Source organism: Salvelinus namaycush, chromosome 18 (assembly GCF_016432855.1).
Source record: "Salvelinus namaycush isolate Seneca chromosome 18, SaNama_1.0, whole genome shotgun sequence".
NCBI lineage: Eukaryota > Metazoa > Chordata > Actinopteri > Salmoniformes > Salmonidae > Salvelinus > Salvelinus namaycush.
Window position 1 is genome coordinate 32,633,236 of NC_052324.1, and position 14,800 is coordinate 32,648,035.

The window sequence follows — 14,800 nt, forward strand, 5'->3', positions numbered from 1 at the left end:
TACAAAAGGTTATTCTTGATTTGGAAATGGGGGTATCGCCAGTCACTCACCCCCGGAAGTAGCTGTCCATCCACCGCTATCACTTGGATTGCGGCGGCTTTCAAGTTCGTATCCTCCCACTGGGACGTCCCGAATTGTCCCCTCAGTTGGCCCCCAGCAGGTGTCTCGACTGGACCCTCGAAATTGAGGAGGGGGAGGCTGGGCTCCTCCTCCAGGGTTCCGGCGCCCCCTCCGACTCCGGACCTGTAGATACAGGTTGGTCAACCGGTTGCTTCCGGGCCGCACAGGCGATGGGTCGTCCCCGCTCTCTTCTTCGGCCAGCTCGTATCTTTTTCTTCAGCTCGTGCCCCCATAGGGCCGCGAACAGCGGACAATCCCGTCCCACTAGGAGAGGTACTGGCAACTCTGGTACTGCACCCACCATCATCTGGCAACTCCCTTGTGGTGTTACGATGTTGATCCATCCGGTTGGATACCGCTTTGTGTCACCGTGAACACAGGAAATGACATCTCCTTACCCCGTTCGGTCTCCTGGTTCAGCAGGCACGTGGTTACGAGCGTAACCATACTTCAGGAGTCTAATAGAGCTTCCGTGTCGTGTCCGTCAATCTTCACTGGGACCATGGGTGCAGTTGATTCGTGGTGTGCCCAACAGGAGGTGACATAGTTCAACAGTCACAACAACGTAACCTCTGTCTCTTTCTGGGCCGTCATATGAAGCTCAGGAACTGGGGAGGAACTTTCTCAGCACTGGAGCAGGTGTCATACCCCTGTTCATTCTGCAGGTACAGTACACTTTCTACGCTTTTACTTATTTGGATCAATGTGTGTGTCCCAAACGGCACCCTATTCCCAATATAGTGCACTACTTTTGACTAAAGCCCATTGACCCTGGTCAAAAGTAGTGCACTATATATAGGGAATAGGATGCCAATGTGATTCTCACCATCTTCTTCATTCTACTTAGCCTGTTTCCTCTTCCTTAGTCTATAAGACTGTCTGTGGTCTTAGTTCAAATGTGCTGACTATGCATCCAGAACATGTTTCTGTTATTGTTTGCAGTTGATTTGCCTGTGTTTCACCGTCCCCATCTTCTGACACTTCAGTCGTAATGGATATGGTTACAAGTAAAAGAAGAACCCATGACTTTCAACTGGCTTATTACGCAAAATACCCTCTACAATACGTTGTTTAGAGGATGTACTGCTCCTTTGACTTTACCGTACTGGTATTTTCCATTCTCATTAGACTCTGAAGGCAAGGGGTTTGTCAGTTGTCTGTAAATAGAACACAAAGCAATCAGGTACCTTTTTTGAGAGAAGTTATGTTATGAGTACTTAGCATAATGACCAAGCATCTGACAAGAACAGTTGCCATTGAGACTGAGCCATTTTCAGGTATCATTCTGTATTTTCATGTTTTGATTTCATTCTGGATGAATCTCACCTGAGAGACTAATATATATGTATGTTATAGGGATTGTTTCAAATTTACAGAAAAAAATGTATGTAAACAATAATAATCTACATTTTGACTGCTCCTACCTGTGTATTAAACCATTGATTACCTCTCAAAACGTGGATGTGCATAGCACATTTTCACTCTTACAGAGTAGGCATGATTGAAACAACAATGAGTCAGTTTTTACTTCAGAAAATCTTTTTTGATCATTGGTTATTTATAGTTGAAAACATAGGTGCCAAATTCCCCTCCACTGGTAGAAAAGGGTTACCACAGCTTTAGACTTTGTGTGTTTCCTTTTGCTAGTTTAAAATGCACGGCACAAGTTCTCAGTATAGATTTGTCCCAGTGTGCCCCAGAATAAGGAAGTAGAATGAACTGACAAACCCCTTGCCTTCAGAGTCTAATGAGAATGGAAAATACCAGTACGGTAAAGTCAAAGGAGCAGTACATCCTCTAAACAACGTATTGTAGAGGGTATTGGGCTTGAGTTACACTTGTATCACTATTTCAACTGACAAGGTAAGCACAAGGTTGGCATTTTCTTCATTCACTAAAGCTCAATCGATACCATTCTCACAGGAATTTAATGACGTCTCAATGTCATCATCTTTAATTGAAAGTTATATTTTATTGGTTATAAAACAGAGAGGACATATGATTGTATTTTGATTGTTATGAGTGACTTACTGCATGAGTCTATTGATCTAATAGACATAGCTAATGTCCACATGATCTCCACCCGGCACAGCCAGAAGAGGACTGGCCACCCCTCATAGCCTGGTTCCTCTCTAGGTTTCTTCCTAGGTTTTGGCCTTTCAAGGGAGTTTTTCCTAGCCACCGTGCTTCTACACCTGCATTGCTTGCTGTTTGGGGTTTTAGGCTGGGTTTCTGTACAGCACTTTGAGATATCAGCTGATGTACGAAGGGCTATATAAATAAAATTGATTTGATAGCTAACCAAGGGATAAGAGACATTGGTCATGGGTTAATAAAGAGAGAGTAACTATAACTTATTAAACCTTGTCTGAGAACAATCTAAAATGTAATGTCAGTATTATTGAAAACATCTATTTGAAGACATTTTATAAATGTGGTATAACAAGAAAGGTAGGGTAGTTTGGGGTTTCTTAGGCTCTTAGAGGTAATTTGGCAGTAATTGAAATTAGCTTGAATGTCAAGAAGGAAATTAAGTACATTTTAAATTTGACATTGAAACAGTTTCATTTCAATATGTTTATCAATTACAGACACAGCATGGTTTCAGAGGATGAGGGTGATATTGGGTTGGACACATTACTGAACAAAAATATCAACGCAACATGTAAAGTGTTGGTCCCATGTTTCATTACATTAAATAAAAGATCCCAGAAATTTTCCATACGCACAAAAAGCTTATTTTTCTCAAAATGTGTGCACAAATTTGCTTACATCCCTGTTCGTGAGCATTTCTCCTTCGCCAAGATAATACATCCACCTGACAGGTATGGCATATCAAGAAGCTGATTAAACAGCATGATCGTTACACACAGGTGCAGCTTGTGCTGGGGACAAAAAAAGGCCAATCTGAAATGTGTTGTTTTGTCACACAACACAATGCCACAGATGTCATTTTGAGGGAGCGTGCAACTGGCATGCTGATTGCATGAATGTCCACCAGAGCTGTTGCCAGAGAATTGAATGTTAATTTCTCTACCATAAGCCACCTCCAACGTCATTTTAGAGAATTTGGCAGTACTTCCAACCGGCCTCACAACCGCCAACCATGTGTATCCACGCCAGCCCAGGACCTCCACATCCGGCTTCTTCACCTGCGGGTTCGTCTGAGACCAGCCACCCAGACAACTGATGAAACTGAGGAGTATTTCTGTCTGTAATAAAGCCCTTTAGTTGGGAAAAACATATTCTGATTGGCTGGGCCTGGCTCCCAAGTGGGTGGGCCTATGCCCACCCATGGCTGTGCCCCTTCCAAGTCATGTGAAATCCATGGATTAGGGCCTAATGAATTTCTTTCAGTTGACTGATTTCCTCATGTGGACTGTAACTCAGTAAAATCGTTGAAATTGTTCCATGTTGCGTTTATATTTTTGTTCAGTATATTAACCTGAAGAAGGTGTACAATTCTACCCACATTCATCCCGCAGTTGAATGAAATATTGTTATGATGTTGGTTTACTTCGACAGATATTTCCTCAAAGATTAAATCGATATCAAACTGTCTTGGTCTAAACATCAGGGTAAAAACTATGATGAAAACCAGCCTGGTCCCCTGGATAAATATAAAGGAAGTATTATACACAGGAAACCAGATAAAGCAGGCTCCTTTCCTCATACTGTGTGACACTTGATGGCCTCACTACTCAGTCTCAGACAATGGTACCATGCTCCTTCTCATTTCTTTTGATGAACAAAATACAAATCTGACTCAGAGGTGTCCTCAAAGTTTTTAAACAATCTTTGCTGTGCATTTGTGTGGTATTGTATGTTGCTGTTTTCACTGATGGTTTCTGTGTTAAAGACACGCTTTTCATTGATCTGTTGGCACATTGTGTGTTTATCTGTCTCTTGTTTTGTTTTTTCAGGTCTGAACGCACTTCTGGGAAATGGCTCAAAATTGCCTCAAGTGTTTGAAATACACCATGTGTGTGGTTAACTTCGTGTGCTTTGTACGTATCCCAAACATCCATCTGTTACCTTCTACTCTTCCTTCCCTCAATGAGATAAAAACCCATGTTCAATATTTCAGTGTCCATTTATCACAATTTGTACAACGGGTGGGTCTAATCCTGAATGCTGATTGGTTAAAACCGCATTCCAGCTGGTGTCTATTCCATACGTTACCACCGGCTAAATCTATGACTTTAAAATGCCTATTTACTCTGTTCCATCTGACTTTTTTTTAGACTAACATTTAGTTTTCAAAAGCGGAGATTTGCATAAAACTTGCTGTCTGTCTCTCCGACATTTACAACACTGCTTCAATATTCAAATTCGATCTCCAGCTGTCAAATAGTAATGAACATGTCGTGACGAGACAGGCACGCAGGCAGCGTTTCTCAGACAGTTGAAATCATGAATCAGCCGGTATTTTTTTAATGGATATATACAAAGAAATGTCAATTGATAAAAGGTAAAACGAAACGAAATGCAGCTAGCTTGCAGTCTTTCCAGCTTCCGTTTGAAGTGATTGTGTTAGCTGTGTTGTTGGCTAGCTCCTTTGAACAATAGTGTTCTGACAAGAGAACACATTTTCTATGCCAGGTGAAATGGCGCCTCATTAGCTCATTGTTATTGTGTATTTAAATAAATGTCACTAGAAAACAGCTTAAACAAATGCAAATGCAGCTTCTTTGCTGTTATTCTGGATGCGCTTTTTGACGTAATTGTTAGCCGTAGTTGGCTAGCTAGTAAGCAAGGGATAAGAACGTTGCCAGCCAGTATGGCAATGGAACATTTACAACGAACGACTGGGCTGCGTCCATAGATACAGAACAAAAAGACTGGATGGCTGGGTCGCGTCTCTAGCAACCGAAACGATAGAACAAACGACCAGCCGGCTTGGGTAGCAACCCTAGATTTGTATCGGGACTATATCTTGTGGAAGGATGAAATAGTATGAATAAATTCAGCAAAATAACGTTTTTAATGAAAATATGTTGGTAACCCGTTGTATTAAAGTGATTATGCCCTCGAAGCCAGTGTTTGGAGGATATATTGGCACATATCAATTAAGACATCAAAACTATGAAATAACATATGGAATCATGTAGTAACCAAAAAATTGTTAAACAAATCAAAATATATTTTATATTTGAGATTCTTCAATTAGCCACCCTTTGCCTTGAGCTTTGCACACTCTTGACATTCTCTCAACCAGCTTCATCTGGAATGCTTTTGCAACGGTCTTGAAGGAGTTCCCACATATGCTGAGCTATTGTTGGCTGCTTTTCCTTCACTCTGCGGTCCAACTCATCCGAAACCATTTAAATTGTGTTGAGGTCGGGTGATTGTGGAGGCCAGGTCATCTGATGCAGCGCTCCATCACTCTCCTTCTTGGTCAATAGCCTTTACACAGCCTGAAGGTCTGTTGGGTCATTGTCCTGTTGAAAAACAAATTATATTCCCACTAAGCGCAAATCAGATGGGATGGTATATCGCTGCAAGAATGCTGTGGTAGCCATACTGGTTAAGTGTGCCTTGAATTCTGAATAGCACACCCACACCACCATCACACCTCCTCCTCCATGCTTCACAGTGGGAACCACACATGCAGAGATGATCCGTTCACCTACTCTGCGTCTCACAAAGACACGGCAGTTGAAACCAAAAATCAGAAATTTGGACTCATCAAACCAAAGGACAGATTTCCACCGGTCTAATGTCCATTGCTCGTGTTTCTTGGCCCATGCAAGTCTCTTATTATTGGTGTCCTTTAGTAGTGGTTTCTTTTCAGCAATTCTACCATGAAGGCCTGATTCACGCAGTCTCCTCTGAACAGCTGATCTTGAGATGTGTCTGTTACTTGACCTCTTGTGAAGCATTTATTTGGGCTGCAATTTCTGAGGCTGGTAACTCTAATGAACTTATCCTCTGCATCAGAGGTAACTCTGGGTCTTCCTTTCCTGTGGTGATCCTCATGAGAGGCAGTTTCATCATAGCGCTTGATGGTTTTTGTGACTGCACTTGAAGAAACTTTCAAAGTTCTTGAAATATTCCGTATTAACTGACCTTCATGTATTAAGTAATGATGGACTGTCATTTCTCTTTGCTTATTTGAGCTGTTCTTGCCATAATATTGACTTGGTCTTTTACCAACTAGGGCTGTCTTCTGTATACCACCCCTACCTTGTCACAACACAACTGATTGGCTCAAACGCATTGAGAAGAAAAGAAGGTACACCTGTTAATTGAAATGCATTCCAGGTGACTACCTCATGAAGCTGGTTGAGAGAATGCCTAGATTGTGCAAAGCTGACATCAAGGCAAAGGGTGGCTACTTTGAGGAATCTCAAATATAAAATATATTTTGATTTGTTTAACAGTTTTTTGGTACTACATGATTCCATATGTGTTATTTCATAGTTTTGATGTCTTCACTATTATTTGAAAATGTAGAAAATCGTCAAATAAAGAAAAACCCTTGAATGAGTAGGTGTGTCCAAACTTTTGACTGGTGCTGTATGTTGAACACATGCTGTTGTGTTTGGTTCTTGTCAGATCTGTGGAACTGCAGGGTTTGGTTTTGGAGTGTTCATGATGATGAACTCTAAGGTGTCGTCTCTCATCCCATCCCTGTCCTCCCTGAACATTGCCAACATGCTCTTCATCATTGGCATCATCATGACCTGTGTGTCCTTCCTGGGGTTCCTGGGGGCCCTGAAAGAGAACCGCTGCCTCCTTGTCACTGTAGGTCTCACATTTGACATAATTTCATATTTTTTAGAGACATTGGTCTCATCCCACGGGGCACAGACATCAGTTCAACGTCTAGTTTTGATTTACATTTGGTTGAGTTGTCTAACATGAATTCAACATGAAATCATCCAACAATGTCACCCTGTCGTTGGATTTAAGTTAAAAGTTGGGTGAAAAAAAAGACAAAATTCCCTGACGTTGATGTATTTTTTCAAATCCAATCAGTTTTCCACATTGATTCAACGTCATCACGTTGAATTTTTGGGTTGAAATGACGTGTAAACAACATTGATTCAACCAGTTTTTGCCCAGGTGGGGATCATTCACTGTCCTTGCTTAAATTAAAATGACTTACAAACACTTGTACTTTTCTTGATTTTCAGTTTTTCATCCTGTTGTTCATTCTGATATTGGTGGAGCTGACTGCAGCCTTTCTACTGCTTTTATATGAGAGCAAGGTAAGATATAGCAGATGGGCACTGGGATGTTGGGAGGAGGTTTGAGAGGGGTGACAGAAAATGAAGTGAAGAAGAGAACTTTAATACAATACTAATTTACATGAGGAACATCAGGGATTGAGAGAGGGCGATTGTTGTGAGGAAAGCTCAAAGATGATAGGAGATAATCAGGTAGCGTTTTATGAGATGGTCATACTGCCAAGTAATTAATGTGTGTGCTTAGATTGGCAGCTTCCTACAGAGGGATCTCACAGACAGTCTGGAGAAGTCCCGGGAATCAGCTAAAGGTGGGAATTCAACAATGAGCACGGGTGACTGGGATATCATTCAGACCACGGTGAGCGTGTGCTGTGAAATATATATCAGAAACATTTAGTGTGCGTCCCAAATGGTACCTTATGTACTATATAGTGACATGACCAGGTCTTATAGGGAGACACTGAGACTTTACAATGAAACATGTATACTCCCTCTTTAGCCCTCCCAGGCATGTGAACAAAAGGGAGTGGAAATGTGATGTTGTTTCATGTGTTGATAACACTGCTTTTGTCATGTTTAATTCTATTACATACATGTAGTTCCAGTGCTGTGGGGTCCATAACTCAAGTGACTGGAAGGATAAAATGCCTGCGTCCTGCTGCTCCAAGACCCAATGTGACATCAATCAGCCGGTATACTGGAAAGAGATATGCTGCCAGGCTTGGGGTCAATTCAGGAAGTACACTGAAATTCCATTTCCAATTCCCTTCAATGCTTTTCAATGATGAACATTTTGAATTGGAATTAGAATTTGGTTTACTTTCTGAGTTGACTGGAATTGAAATGGAATGGTACCACATAATGGTCTTCCCCTCTTCAAAGGGGGAGACACCTTAGACCCAAACTGTTATAGACCTATATCCATCCTACCCTGCCTTTCTAAAATCTTCAAAAGCCAAGTTAATAAACAGATAACCGACCATTTCAAATCCCACCGTACCTTCTCCACTATGCAATATGGTTTCCGAGCTGGTCACGGGTGCACCTCAGTCACGCTCAAGGTCCTAAACGATATCATAACCGCCATCGATAAAAGACAGTACTGTGCAGCCGTCTTCATCGACCTGGCCAAGGCTTTCGACTCTGTCAATCACCGCATTCTTATCGGCATACTCAATAGCCTTGGCTTCTCAAATGACTGCCTCGCCTGGTTCACCAACTACTTCTCAGATAGAGTTCAGTGTGTCAAATCGGAGGGCCTGTTGTCCGGACCTCTGGCAGTCTCTATGGGGGTGCCACAGAGCTCAATTCTCGGGCCGACTCTCTTCTCTGTATGCATCAATGATGTCGCTCTTGCTGCTGGTGATTCTCTGATCCACCTCTACACAGACGACACCATTCTGTATACTTCTGGCCCTTCTTTGGACACTGTGCTAACAAACCTCCAAACGAGCTTCAATGCCATACAGCACTCCTTCCATGGCCTCCAACTGCTTTTAAATGCTTGTAAAACTAAGTCCATGCTCTTCAACTGATTGCTGCCCACACGCTCCCGCCCGACTAGCATCACTACTCTGGACGGTTCTGACCTAGAATATGTGGACGACTACAAATACCTAGGTGTCTGGTTAGACTGTAAACTCTCCTTCCAGACTCACATTAAGCATCACCAATCCAAAATTAAATCTAGAATCGGCTTCCTATTTCGCAACAAAGCCTCCTTCACTCATGCTGCCAAACATACCCTCGTAAAACTGACTATCCTACAGATCCTTGACTTTGGCGATGTCATTTACAAAATAGCCCCCAACACTCTACTCAGAAAATTGGATGAGTCTATCACAGTGCCATTCGTTTTATCACCAAAACCCCATATACTACCCACCACTGTGACCTCTATGCTCTCGTTGGCTGGCCCTCACTACATATCCGTCACCAATCCCACTGGCTCCAGGTCATCTATAAGACTTTGCTAGGTAAAGCCCCGCCTTAGCTCAGCTCACTGGTCACCATAGCAACACCCACCCGTAGCACGCGCTCCAGCAGGTATATTACACTGGTCATCCCCAAAGCCAACACTTCCTTTGGCCGCCTTTCCTTCCAGTTCTCTGCTGCCAATGACTGGAACGAATTGCAAAAATCTCTGAAGGTGGAGTCTTATATCTCCCTCTCTAACTTTAAGCATCAGCTGTCAGAGCAGCTTACCAATCACTGTACCTGTACACAGCCAATCTGTAAATAGCACACCCGACTACCACATCCCCATATTATTACTTACCCTCTTGCTCTTTGCACCCCAGTATCTCTACTTGCACATCGTCATCTGCTCCAGTATTAATGCTAAATTGTAATTAGTTTTGCCTCTATGGACTATTTATTGCCTACCTCCCTACTCTTCTACATTTGCACACACTGTACATAGATCTTTCTATTTTTCTTTTATTTTGTGTTATTGACTGTACGTTTGTTTATGTGTAACTCTGTGTTGTTTTTGTCGCGCTGCTATGCTTTATCTTGGCCAGGTCGCAGTTGTAAATGAGAACTTGTTCTCACCTGGCCTACCTGGTGAAATAAAAAAAATCAACTAAAAAAATAACAAATATCCTTTCATGTGGGTAACAAGTGAACTGAACTATAAAACTAGAGTACCAGTCAAAAGTTTGGAAACACCTACTGATTACAGGGTTTACAATAATTTTGACTATTTTCTACATTGTAGAATCATATTGAAGACATCAAAACTATGAAATAACACATATGGAATCATGTAGTAACCAAAAAAGTGTTTATGCAATTGAGCCAATCAGTTGTGTTGTGACAAGGAAGGGTGGTATAGAGAAGATAGCCCTATTTGGTAAAAGACCAAGTCCATATTATGGCAAGAACAGCTCGAATAAGCAAAGAGAAATGACAGTCCATCATTACTTTAAGACATGAAGGTCAGTCAATCCGGAAAATGTCAAGAACTTTGAACGTTTCTTCAAGTGCAGTCGCAAAAACCATCAAGCACTATGATGAAACTGCCTCTCATGAGGACCGCCACAGGAAAGGAAGACCCAGAGTTACCTCTAATGCAAAGGATAAGTTCATTAGAGTTACCAGCCTCAGAAATTGCTGCCCAAATAAATGCTTCCTAGAGTTCAAGTAACAGACACATCTCAACATCAGCTGTTCAGAGGAGACTGCGTGAATCAGGCCTTCATGGTCAAATTGCTGCAAAGAAACCACTACCGAGGGACACCAATAAGAAGAGACTTGCTTTGTCCAAGAAACACAAGCAATGGACATTAGACCGGTGGAAATCTGTCCTTTGGTCTGATTAGCCCAAATTTGAGATTTTTGGTTCAAACCACCGTGTCTTTGTGATCTCTGCATGTGTGGTTCCCACCGTGAAGCATGGAGATGGAGGTGTGGGGGTGCTTTGCTGGTGACACTGTCAGTGATTCATTTAGATTCAAGGCATTCTGCAGCGATACGCCATACTTCTGGTTTGCGCTTAGTGGGACAATCATTTGTTTTTCAACAGGACATTTTTTATTTTATTTAACCTTTATTTAACTAGGCAATTCAGTTAAGAACAAATTCTTATTTACAATGACGTTCTACAATGACCCAAAACACACCTTCAGGCTGTGTATGGGCTATTTGACCAAGAAGGAGAGTGATGGAGTGCTGCATCAGATGACCTTGCCTCCACAATCACCCGACCTCAACCCAATTGAGGTGGTTTGGGATGAATTGGACCGCAGAGTGAAGGAAAAGCATCCAACAAATGCTTAGCATATGTGGGAATTCCTGTTGAAAAAGCATTCCAGGTGACTAACTCATGAAGCTGGTTGAGAGAATGCCAAGCGTGTGCAAAGCTGTCATCAAGGCAAAGGGTGGCTACATGATTCCATATGTGTTATTTCATAGTTCTGATGTCTTCACTATTATTCTTCAATGTAGAAAATAGTAAAAATAAAGAAAAACCCTGTAATGAGTAGGTGTGTCCAAACTTTTGACTGTTACTGTACATTAAAAAAACATAGCTGTCACTCAGCAATGTTTTCTCTTCTTCATCTCAGGGTTGTTACAATAAGCTGAAGGCCTGGTTTGAGGAGAACTTCCTAGCCACTGGAGTTGCTGTGATTGTGCTCTGCGTTATTGAGGTATAGTCATCTTCCCATACTTGTTAATACAGGGGGTCAGTGACAGGTTTATCCACATTCACATGACAAACATGTCTTATTCCTGACCACGATAAACCTTCAACTATATGTATCAATCATCATGTATAGCTTCTAAGATATATGTATTGTGGCCCAAATGGCACCCTATTCCCTATGTAATGCAGTGTGCACTCATTTTGACCAGATAAGCCCATGCACTATGTATGGCCATTTGGGAGGCTGTTGCATGAGTTTTTAAACATGTATTAGATGGAAATGAAAACTCCACCAGAACACCATGTAGGCTAACACATCCATTTTGTTTTTTCAATGTTGGTAGGTCCTGGGCATGTGTTTTTCCGTGACTCTGTTCTGCCACATAAGCCAGTCTGGACTCAGCTACAAATGATGAAAACGGCATTTATTTTTTTGTTTGTTTTTTGTAATATAATCCCCTCTCGGTTTATGCTCTCTATGATGTTTCATTTCATTACATGCTAAAAGGCAGGCACTTTTTACATTTGAGTCATTTAGCAGACACTCTTATCCAGTGACTTACAGGAGCAATTTGCTCAAGAGCACATCGACAGAGTTTTCACCTAGACAGTTTGGGGGTTCTAACCAGTGTCCTTTTTGTCTTCTTAACAGCTATGCTACCTACCTGCACTTTTGAATGCTATGTAATACTATTGATACTGTGACTGTACTGACACATTTTGTAAACAACCCAAATAATTCAATAAACATTGAGCTGTTATTTAATTTTAACCCCACAATGAATCTGACTGAAATTACTTTTCGATCTTTGTAACTACGCAGTGACTTACTGTGTAGTTACTTATGTTATTTGTGACTGCTGCTTCTCAACATCACATGGTTTCCTGTCACTAACTTTCAACCTGCTTTGTGAGTGTTCATATAACCACTATTTTTAGCTTATCTGATGCTGGTGGTTTCACAATATAACAACGAGGGCGATGAAGTTGAAGAAAAGGAGCCTTTGTTAAAAGTCCTCCCTGAGTGAAAACGGTGGGCCTTGCAGAGCATAGGCCCACCCACTGGGGAGCCAGGCCCAGCCAATCAGAAAGATTTTTTCCACTCAAAAGGCCCTTATTACATACAGAAATACTCCTGTGGATGCAGCTTATGGTAGAGAAGTGAACATTCAATTATCAGGCAACAGCTCTGGTGGACATTCCTGCAGTCAGCATGCCAGTTGCTTGCTCCCTCAAAACTTGAGACATCTGTGGCATTGTGTTGTGTGACAAAACTGCACATTTCAGAGTGGCCTTTTATTATCCCGTGCACAAGGTGCACCTGTGTAATGACCGTGCTGTTTAATCAGCTTCTTGATATGCCACACCTGTTGGATGGATTATCTTGGCAAAGGACAAATACTCACTAACCAGGAATGTAAACAAATTAGTGCACAACATTTTAGCAAAATAAGCTTTTGTGGGTATGGAACATTTCAGGGATTTTTTATTTCATCACATTAACATGGGACCCACAATTTACCTTTTTTCTCAATCCTGGGGTGGGATATATTTAACTTGAGGTGAGAGAACCATATGCAACATCTTGCAGGTACATTTGCAAATACACTTGAAGGTAGCCTATGCATTAAAGGTCAAATGCAGATGTTTTTATCTCAATATCAAATAATTTCTGTGTAACAATGAAGTACCTTACTGTGATAGTTTAAAACAAAAGCTTCTTAGCACATAGCAATATCTCAATCAAGAATTTTGGAAAAAAACTGAAATCTACCTGTTACTGGCAGAGAGGTTTGGAACTCTTTCTTATTGGTATATTAACTAACTCCATCCCACCAACAGGCGGAAATATCAGGCAGAATTTTCAAACAGTTCTTACACTAAAAGGGCAGTATCATAATTTTCACAATATTATTCCAACCCCATTGTGGAAATACACTATACAGAAATACACTATATTCAGAAAGTATTCAGACCCCTTGACTTTTTCAACAGACTTATTCTGGAACGATAAAATACTAAAATAAAAAAACTGAAATAAACGATTTACATAGGTATTCAGACCCTTTACTCGGTACTTAGTTCAAGCACCTTTGGCAAAAAATGACCGCCTCGAGTCTTCTTGGGTATGACGCTACAATCTTGGCACACCTGTATTTGGGGAGTTTCTCCCATTCTTCTCTGCAGATCCTCTCAAGCTCTGTCAGGTTAGATGTGGAGCAGGCTCTGGGAGCAGACTTGTTCCGAAGCCACTCCTGCATTGTCTTTGCTGTGTACTTAGAGTCGTTGTCCTGTTGGAAGGTGAACCGTCGCCCCAGTCGGAGGTCCTGAGCGCTCTGGAGCAGGTTTTCATCAAGGATCTCGCTGTACTTTGCTCCGTTCATCTTCCGTCGATCCTGACTAGTCTGCCAGTCCCTGCCGCTGAAAAACATCCTCACAGCATGCTGCTGCCACTAACATGCTTCACCATGGTGCCAGGTGTCCTCCAGACGTGATGCTTGGCATTCAGGCGAAAGAGTTTAATCTTGGTTTCATCAGAACAGAGAACCTTGTTTATTATGGTCGGAGAATCCTTTAGGTGCCTTTTGGCAAACTCCAAGCGGGCTGTCATGTGCATTTTACAAAGGAGTGGCTTCCGTCTGGCCAATCTACCATAATAGCCTGATTGGTGGAGTGCTGAAGAGATGGTTGTCCTTCTGTAAGATTCTCCCATCTCCCAAGAGCAACTCTGGAGCTCTGTCAAGAGTAACCATTGGGTTCTTGGTCACCTCCCTGACCTAGATCCTTCTCCCCAAATTTCTCAGTTTGGCCGGGCGGCCAGCTCTAGGAAGAGTCTTGGTGGTTCCAAACTTCTTCCATTTAAGAATGATGGAGGCAACTGTGTTCTTGGGGGACCTTCAATGCTGCAGAAATGTTTTGGTACCCTTCCCCAGACATGTGCCTCGACACAATTCTGTCACTGCGCTCTACAGACAACTCCTACCTCATGGTTTACTTTTTTTCCTCTGACATGCACTGTGAACTGTGGGACCTTATATAGACAGGTGTGTGCCTTTACAAATCATGTCCAATCAATTAAATTTTTACCACAGGTAGACTCCAATCAACTTGTAGAAACATCTCAAGGATGATCAGTGGAAACAGGATGCACCTGAGCTCAATTTTGAGTCTCATAGCAACGGGTCTGAATACTTGTGTAAGGTCTGTTTTTTAATTTTTTATACATTTGCAAACATTCTAAAAACCTGTTTTTGCTTTGTCATTATGGGATATTGTGTGTAGTTTGATGAGGAAAAACATGTATTTAATCAATTTTAGAATAAGGCTGTAGCGTAACAAA

At 41.7% G+C, this 14,800-nt stretch overlaps 1 protein-coding gene across 1 annotated transcript; it reads left to right on the forward strand.

Moving 5' to 3' along the window:
- The first annotated feature begins 1,875 nt into the window (after positions 1 to 1,875).
- On the forward strand, positions 1,876 to 12,211 carry LOC120062788 (leukocyte surface antigen CD53-like). The gene is made up of 8 exons (XM_039012858.1): positions 1,876 to 1,983; positions 4,044 to 4,127; positions 6,679 to 6,867; positions 7,260 to 7,334; positions 7,558 to 7,671; positions 7,913 to 8,005; positions 11,381 to 11,464; positions 11,805 to 12,211. The coding sequence occupies exons 2-8, from the start codon at positions 4,065 to 4,067 to the stop codon at positions 11,871 to 11,873; spliced, it is 687 nt and encodes a 228-aa protein (XP_038868786.1). The 5' UTR covers positions 1,876 to 1,983; positions 4,044 to 4,064; the 3' UTR covers positions 11,874 to 12,211.
- Positions 12,212 to 14,800: the final 2,589 nt, after the last annotated feature.

Bases quoted from the DNA above. Each gene is read 5' to 3' on its own strand.
- LOC120062788 (XM_039012858.1), top strand. From the start codon at position 4,065: ATGGCTCAAAATTGCCTCAAGTGTTTGAAATACACCATGTGTGTGGTT. The intron at 4,128-6,678 runs GTACGTATCCCA...GGTTCTTGTCAG, and splicing joins TGGTTAACTTCGTGTGCTTT to ATCTGTGGAACTGCAGGGTT. The intron at 7,672-7,912 runs GTGAGCGTGTGC...ACATACATGTAG, and splicing joins GGGATATCATTCAGACCACG to TTCCAGTGCTGTGGGGTCCA.